This window comes from Mytilus trossulus, chromosome 12, assembly GCF_036588685.1.
Source record: "Mytilus trossulus isolate FHL-02 chromosome 12, PNRI_Mtr1.1.1.hap1, whole genome shotgun sequence".
Taxonomy (NCBI): domain Eukaryota; kingdom Metazoa; phylum Mollusca; class Bivalvia; order Mytilida; family Mytilidae; genus Mytilus; species Mytilus trossulus.
The window spans coordinates 34,645,132-34,653,725 of record NC_086384.1 but is presented as its reverse complement, the minus strand read 5'-3'; the positions used below and the strand labels follow the sequence as shown (position 1 = coordinate 34,653,725).

The 8,594-nt window shown below is 33.8% G+C and overlaps 1 protein-coding gene across 1 annotated transcript; it reads left to right on the top strand.

Moving 5' to 3' along the window:
• The first annotated feature begins 3,091 nt into the window (after nt 1–3,091).
• LOC134693353 (complement C1q tumor necrosis factor-related protein 6-like) lies at nt 3,092–5,103 on the top strand. The gene is made up of 2 exons (XM_063554122.1): nt 3,092–3,176; nt 4,643–5,103. The coding sequence occupies exons 1-2, from the start codon at nt 3,092–3,094 to the stop codon at nt 5,074–5,076; spliced, it is 519 nt and encodes a 172-aa protein (XP_063410192.1). The 3' UTR covers nt 5,077–5,103.
• The last annotated feature ends 3,491 nt before the right edge of the window (nt 5,104–8,594 follow it).

Sequence of the window (8,594 nt, the reverse complement as noted above, 5' to 3'; positions counted from 1 at the left end):
TCATAATATTATATGAAAATATAATAAAGATTTCTGTACATAAGAAAAACCCAAATATTACACAAAAAAGAACCATAGAACATAAATATTTAAAGATTTTTTGTTTATGAATGTTGAAAATTTGTTTGTTACTGTTGAACAGTCGCGAATTAATTCATTGATTATAATATTCTTCAAAAAACCTTTTATTTCTTTCTCCTGTTATGTCAACGTTTATTGGGGCCAGTTATTATAGAAATTTAACTTCTGACACCTTTTAGCAATATAACAGGTAAACCTGTGATACTCTAGCTACCTGTAATATGCATTCACCTGTAAAATTCAAACCTTTTAGAGAAAAAAAACAAATATACATGTATAATTATGAAAGTAAAAGGTTTTTTACTTTGTAAACGATAGAGAAACCAAAACATATTTATGTATGGAACTTTTAAATTTTATTCTTCAAAAAGCTTCAATATTCGTGGATTGAAAATTGGAAAATATGTTCCTCTTGTGTCCATTCTGTTGCATGAAAAGTCCGATACACTTTACCATCATAGTTAATACAAAGAAAATAGTTGACCGCCAATCAAAATCGATTTTACAATTGGCTAGCATTTCCGGTTTTATCTAAAATTATCGAATTTACGACTTGTGTTTTAATTCACTTGGTCGAGGTTAACTATCATTGTCGAAACAATTCACCTTGTCGACTGTAAATGCATTATCAAATTAGTAACTATCATTGTCTGCGAGCGAGTCACATTAATTAGACCATCTATGATGGTCGACCGTAAAGTATACTTTACGCCGTACATCTATAATGGTCGACCGATAATCTATTATTGTCGCCGATAAACTGTGATTATCTATTAATGTGCTTTGCGCGTTCCATAGTGGATTGATAACACAAGGAATGTGATCTTTGCATCCAATAGCTGCCCCCGTTTCTAAAAGCTTATTAATAGCGCGCTCCACGAATACTGAATGCTTAAAAGCAGAAGTATTATTGCTCAATCTAACTGATGAAGGAATTTTATAAAAAGGTATTAAATAACCGCTAGAAATTACGTTGAGAACAAAATTGTTTGCTTTTAAGATATCTTTCCAAAATGAAAAGTTTTCGTTAAGACTACCAACATAAAATGAGGTTTTTTCTTTAAGTGAATTTTCATATTCATAATCTTGCTCGTGTAAATTATAAAACTGGTACTTAACTGTTTCACTGCTGCTGCTTCTCTGGGGGGTATCTGCCTGCTTTCCTGGGACATTGATAGGCCCAATGACCTTCCTCATTGCAGTAGAAACAGCGTGTTGCTCCTTTCTTTCCACCAAAGTACTCGCTAGATGAGTAGATACCTTTTCCACCGGCCGTACTCCTGCTCCTAGATGATTCTTCTGAATATGTTGAGCTAGGGCGACGAAAAAGGTCAGACGTAGCCTTTTCTTCGACTGGGTTCTTGTAATAAGGGTTTGGTCGGTCGGTTTTTTCGTACTTGTCCTTCCTCTTCAATTTCGCTCTGTATTCTGCCTGCTTTAGCCTAGTAGCCTCTTCTGTACTTTCGGTTAACGGGTCGTCCACGAACTCTTCAACTACGTCCCAACCATATTTGTCGGCGATGCGGAGTAGCTTGTTCCTTTCCTTTAAAGCTGCTTCTGCTTGCTCCAAGGCTTTAACTGCTGCACCGACGGAACCACGCTCTAGAAAATCTGTCGCTCTGCTAAGTTCGTTTATACGAGCAGTATTGAACTCGTGCTGCCTTCCATTGCCCTCGAATTTAAACTTTGGAGCGATTGATGGTAAACGAGAACTCTTTTCCAGGGAACTATTGCCAATCTTTAAGTCAATTTGTGCGAAAAGTTCTTTCTTGTGTCTAACTAAAGCGGTATCTAATTGACGGGAAAACAAAGAAAGGGCGTCTTCAGGTGAAAATCCTACATGATTACCTAGGTCTGTTTGATTTGGCGGTTCACTATCTCGGTTAGTAACATCGCGTGGGTCTTCCTCGTCACTCATGTTGAACTAAAGTTGTCGAACACGTTTGGTGTGTGAAATCTCGATGAAATGAAAAGGGCGCGTAAAACAGTATATAAAGTCCGAAAACCGAATTACTCAGTAATCCGCGACAGAAATAGAAAGAAATCTCAAAACGAAAAGAAATATAATGTATCATTACATCAAAATGTGTCAGTCCCAACCAAAATTCACTGAATAACCACTAAATATTTACAGATGATAAAATATTTACACAAAAAGTCATGAATCTGTATGAACGTTATGTACGATGAAGTTAATTAAGTATAAAAAAGAAGATGTGGTATGATTGCCAATGAGACAACTATCCACAAAAGACCAAATTGAAACACATATTGACAACTATAGGTCACCGTACGGCCTTTAACAATGAGCAAAGCCCATACCGCATAGTTAGCTGTAAAAAGTGTTCATAAGAAAGTTAGGATGACTGTAAATATTATCTAAAGTCGGAACATATATAATATATTGGTACACGCACGATTCACGCACAATACATGCACGCAACACGCACGATACACGATGAACGCACGGAATATTGGTCAGTTTGAATTTTAGAAGGTCTGTAATTCTCGATCAGTTTAAACATGTCTTGGTACATAATATCACAATCATCATTCGTAAAGAATTTTAACAGGTTTATTATTGCAGTTTCGGAGAACAAAATTAAAAAAATTAACCGATTAGAATATCGAGAATTGGTTCACAGCTACTAAAATTTATGTTTTGCTTTATTTTCTCTCAAGAAATGTGAAAATAAGAGTTTTAAACATTGAGTAAGTTGCTGTGCAAATACACCTTTAATTTCTGAATTAGTTCTGTCACTTGGTCTCTTGTAGGAAGTTGTTGCATTTACAACCATTCCAAATCGTTGATTTTTAAATAGATTCACAAGACAGATGGGTTGTTTTTCAACGATTTTATTTATTCTAACACCGAAGATAAAACATTTTCTTACTTGTAAGTTGATAACTTTTTGTCACTTTTATCTGTACGTATTTCTGTTGACAGGTGTTGAGATAAAATAAGTATAAAGTTAAATCTATTTGAAACTGTTTTTAAATTTCTTTCATCATGTCAATCTTACATGTACCGCTTGTTGTAATTTGCATGTTGGATTATGGCCAGGCTTTCTTGGAATTAAATACTGCCTCTTTAGGTAAGTTATTGTAGAATTTAATAAATACCGGTTGAATGTAAAACAATAATTGTGTATTTTATTTGTTTTTGTAAACAGGAAAAGGACACTACCACGAATGCTTTTCATTTATTTGTTTATTGATAAAGAATGTGTGTCCCTACCCCTAACTGATTTTCTGTATTGCCCATAACTGGATTAAAGACCCAAAAAAAGGAAGTCTATAAACAGGTCACAATCAAACGCTCGACTATATCAGCCAAAAGAATGGAAAACAACCATCATATTGCTTATTTAGTGCAGGCGTTGTCCGAAAAATTATGCTATTTTAGAAAAAAAAACTATTTTTTTAGCTAGCTTATCCTCCAACTTGTATTACAGTTATATATATATATATCTAAATCTGATATTTTGACAAAATGGAGGAGGAATCCAAACTCAAAACGACACAAAGCAGATCCGTCATATCACCAAGTTCGTAATAATTATCAATGGTACAAGGATTATAATTTCGTACGCCAGACATGCGTTTCGTCTACATAAGACTCATCAGTGACGCTCATATTAAAAAATTTATAAAATCAAACAAGTAAAAAGTTGTAAAGCATTGAGGATCCAAATTTCCAAAAAGTTCTGCCAAATGCGACTAAGGTAATCTATGCCTTGGATAAAAAAAATCCTCAGTTTTTCGAAAAATTCAAAGTTTTGTAAACAGGGCATTTATAAAAATGACCACATTTTTGATATTCATGTACCCTCGAGGAAGAAACGTCTACCAGCAGTGGCTTAAATAAGGAAAACATTCACCGACAAATTTCTTGACTTTTGGATAGGTACCTAAACAAATGGCGATCTTATATATTTAATTTAGAACAAACGTGCCCACTCAATATCGAAAAATAATCGTATATTTTTTACCTTTCCTTTGATTCTCTCTCCCTCTCTCGTTTTGACCTCATCACATCTTAATCTTTTATAAAAAAGAACTGTGAAACCTTTTGATTTTCTATATTAAAAAAATATTGTGGCACGAACGATTTCCACATTGCAAAAACGTTTATGGCTCTGGCAGGTATATTTCATTGATAATTATATGTGTACTATAGCTATAACACTTCCTTTTTACCAATTTTGTTTGCGTTTCGTGAGTTCAACTGGACAGATATGAACTCTGCGCCGATGGTTTATAATTATATCTGTACGAAATATTTTGCCGTCATAAAGACATTTCAAATGAATGTTTTTGCCTGAAGTAATAATAATCTGACCGCTAAGTGTTATTTTAAAGTGGTGGACCACATTTATTTCATTCTATTAAAGCAGCGCCAAACGAGGAATAACTTGACAGAATAGAGAGACGACAGTCTCTAAAATCTCTAAAATGGTATTTTGGAACTGTTGTATTTCAAATATGCTTGTATCTTTTTAACACAAGTAAACGCATGAATTTGGTTGTATAATTGACATTTAAATTATTTGCATTGTAGGAAATTCAACACCACCTAATCTTCCGGCGGCATTTTCAACGGCATTACAAAAGACCTTGACTATCAATGCGCAACAGACCCTAGTATTTGATAAGGTTTTGACCAATGTCGGAAATGGTTACGATTTACAAAGCGGGAAATTTACTGCACCGGTAAAAGGATTACATCTGATTACTGCTACTGCCTTTAATTTTTATCACGTGTCACCTACTCTGGAAATTGTACAAAATAACATTTCGCTGGTAGACTTGTATCTTGATGGAAGTGGACATCAGAACTCAGCGATGACACAAACTTTAATTCTAATGTTAAATAAGGGTGATTCTGTTTGGGTGAGAAGTAAAACGGACGCTGCCAAACTTTCCGGATCAGCTGGACAACCAACAGGAGTGTACAATACCTTTTCGGGATACTGTATTAAAAATGTAGAGTAAAACCGGAATCCACCTAAATTTTTAGAATGGTGTCGTTGTTTTTTTTTATGATAATTGAAAATGCTTATTTTTGTGATTCACATATTGACAAAATATGAAACGAATTTAGTCAAATGATATTAATTTTAGGTTTTACATAACCATCAATCTAAATCTTGAACTTATGTAAACAAATTAATAATAAAAAGGTAATGCTGAAAGTAGAGATAACTTGTTGATTATTGCCTTCAAGGTGAGTTTAAATTAATTCATTAAAACACGTTCTAAACCAAGTTCTACAGTTTCATATTTTTATGAGTAGGGAAGGTTCAAACTCGTACCAAATGCAGCTATTGGAAACATGTGTTGTTCGTAGTTTGTTTGTACTTCTAGTTGGGTATTGGTGGTTGGTTTGGCTTGTTGTATTATCCAATTGTATGCCCCATTTCTGGACATTCTGTTTTCTTGTTTGTGCGTGCGTGCGGCCGTACGTCCGTCCGTCCGCTTGTCCCCCTTAAGTTTAAAATGTTGGGCAAGGTAGATTTTGATGAAGTTTAAGTCTTTGACTAGTCAACTTGAAACACATGTCCCCTATGATATGATCCTTCTTAATGTAATGCCAAATTAGATGTTTGACCCAAATTGCACGGCCTTCTGAACATACAATGTAGCAAATGAAAGTGCGAGTGGGACATCCGTTTACTATGGACACATTATAGTTTTCGGCCTATTCAAGTTATTTGTTTTCATGTATTATCGATTTTTTTTTATTGCTAGCAACATGAATCTAGCGAAAAATTATTAAGGCGATGTGTTTTGTACAAGAAGATGTCAAACTTTTGTTCCAAAAATAAAAGTTCTCTTTTCAAATGATAGAAAATTTCTGCAATAAAAGCTTAAGGTGTTCGTCATAATTTCGAAAAGGAACATCTATACAATTTGTTTATACCTTGAAAACTTGAATATGGTTGAAATAAAATATTTTAAGACTTGATCAACACGAATGAATGATGCAGAACGACAATTAGAGTTCAGAAAAAATCGTTTTTGACGGAAAAACCCGGCTAAAAAGATAACGTAATTTGCCTTTTTTATAAGGATGTTACGATTATATAGATTACTTTATAAAAAGCCCTTGAAATAAAATTTCTATCAAGTCATATAAATTCTTTCAATTTTATCAATAGAATCTTTTTATTTATTTCTCAGTTATTTTCGAAATATGCGGATATCCACAATATCAAAACACTGTTTTAGATAGAAATGTAGGGACTTTTTGTCAAATTCCTCAAGTTTACACCATTTTGTTTCAATTAAAATATGGATGAACATCGTAATGTCAGAACGTAAATCTTTCCAACTAAATAAGGAACTGAATAATTTAAATTTTACCACTTGAGGTCTTGTTCCGACCGGCATTACAACTCTTTTCCAAGGGACGTCTTTCGGCTATTCTGAATGTACTAGTATATTTAGTCACGTCAGGTCTGAATTGGGACGTTAAAACCAGAGGATCGTGTAAAGAGAGTACTTGGTACATAATGAAAACTTGCAACTTTTCTGTTGGCTTGTGGTAAAATTTCGGTCACTACCCATGGTGTATAAATATTGGTTGTTAGCATTTGTCACTTGGAAAGTAAACTAGTCTGGAAAACTGTTACTTGCCCAGAAAAACGCGTTGAATATTAAAATATTTTAATGTAAGCATGTACAAAAAATGTATGATCCTTAGCATATGTAGCACAACACAAATCATAACTATGTTATTCGTTTATGTGTATAAATAAAACAAGTGGCAACTTTGAAATGGTTTTTTTTTCACTAGCTAGTAGGTACATGCACTTAATTTTGACACCAGCGATTAAAGATATAAAATTTAAAATAGTAAGATTAACTTTTGAATTGTTACTATACTATATATAAAAATATTAATTTTCGCGAACCATTTAGGTCACGGAAATTCCAAAATATGGCATCAGTAAGGAGAGTTGTGCAAATAATGTGAATACACAGAACCCCCATCCAAATTATCTTTAGCCAAAAGTATTCATCATTTTCTATTTTATATGTACCAGCAACATTCCATTTTTCTATAATTTCGATTGAAATATTCCAAAATATGAGTTAAAATCGATCGAATGCCCCAAATAAACATTGTCTGATTGGTTGAAGTACTGTGGCGTCAATGATTAGCATAATAAGCCTCGATGTAAAGAATAAGCCTCGATGTAAAGCACACGCTTCACATGAATAAGGAGAGTTTTACAAATAATGTGAATACACAGATCCTCCATCCTATTTATATTTTGCTGGAAATGTTGCAGTGTTCATCATTTCTGTTTTGATTCTGCTCACAACATTCCATTTTTTCTATAATTCCGATTTAAATATGTGGAACCCGCAATAAAAATAGATGGCCTCAATCATATAATAGCAACGCAAAAAATTCCGTTACCCTGAGATCTACGATGTTACATTAGCCTGGGATCCGGCCCAATCTAGCTGCGCGTCGTAAGGTTAAGATTAGCCAGGATCCCAGTCTAAATTATGTTACATAAACCAACCAAATCACACATACAGAACTTTGCGCTTAAAAGTAATTCTTGGTGAAGTATACGGGTAACTTCGTTTACGAAAATTTATACACACTTTATCATTAACATATTACCTGGCTTTTGCATATCCACGTTTTTTTATTCTGAACTGTAGTCGAATTCAATTCTATACATTTTTTTTTTACATGAAGCAGAGTAAGAATATTTATTTAGCGCCAATTTACCAGCATCACAACAAAATTATTTACCGGTATTTTTGTGAAATTTCAGTTCTATAGGTTATCAATTAGAGAAATGTTGGTAAGTATTACTTATTTATGTTAAGGTTCTACTGATGTGCTTCCCTAGACCTTTTTGACGGTCCGTTTTATCCCATTTATCTCAATACTATCTCCGATGACAGGAATGTCAACTCGACCTATTCGTGTCGAAAGTGAAAATCCAATCTATTTGATGAAATAATTTCTTCTTCAACGGTTCATGCATTATTTTTGTATTATTTGATAACCAATCACATTCACGTTGCATGTTTGCATGAAAATGGTTATGTACATGTATTAGTGAATTGTAAGGGCGATGCAGCATGCGAGGTCAGTGCGCGATCACGTGACATTATTATTTGTAAACAAACATGCTCCCCGTGTAACACGTCACGTGTCTGAATTATCCTTTCAAAGTGTTATGAATCTTTCAATCGCTATTTTTTGATATTTTTCTTTTTGTTTTTAGGTTTGCACATCAGTAGTCCAAGTGAATTAGAAATAGTTCCGAGTTGTGTGTGTGTTTTTTTTTAATAGTCTATAGAATTAGAAGGTAAGTCTACATAAGTAAAATATATTTACATGTAACTAAAGTCCAAAAAGATGACTCCACTTTCCCTCTATATTTAAAACCCGCTTACCAATTAAAACAGCATTTGCTCCCCTTGAAAGCTAATTTGCCCCTTCCCCGTCATTTCCCTTTAAATTTGCTCAAAAGTCATAC

Bases quoted from the DNA above. Each gene is read 5' to 3' on its own strand.
- LOC134693353 (XM_063554122.1), top strand. From the start codon at position 3,092: ATGTCAATCTTACATGTACCGCTTGTTGTAATTTGCATGTTGGATTAT. The intron at 3,177-4,642 runs GTAAGTTATTGT...TTTGCATTGTAG, and splicing joins ATTAAATACTGCCTCTTTAG to GAAATTCAACACCACCTAAT.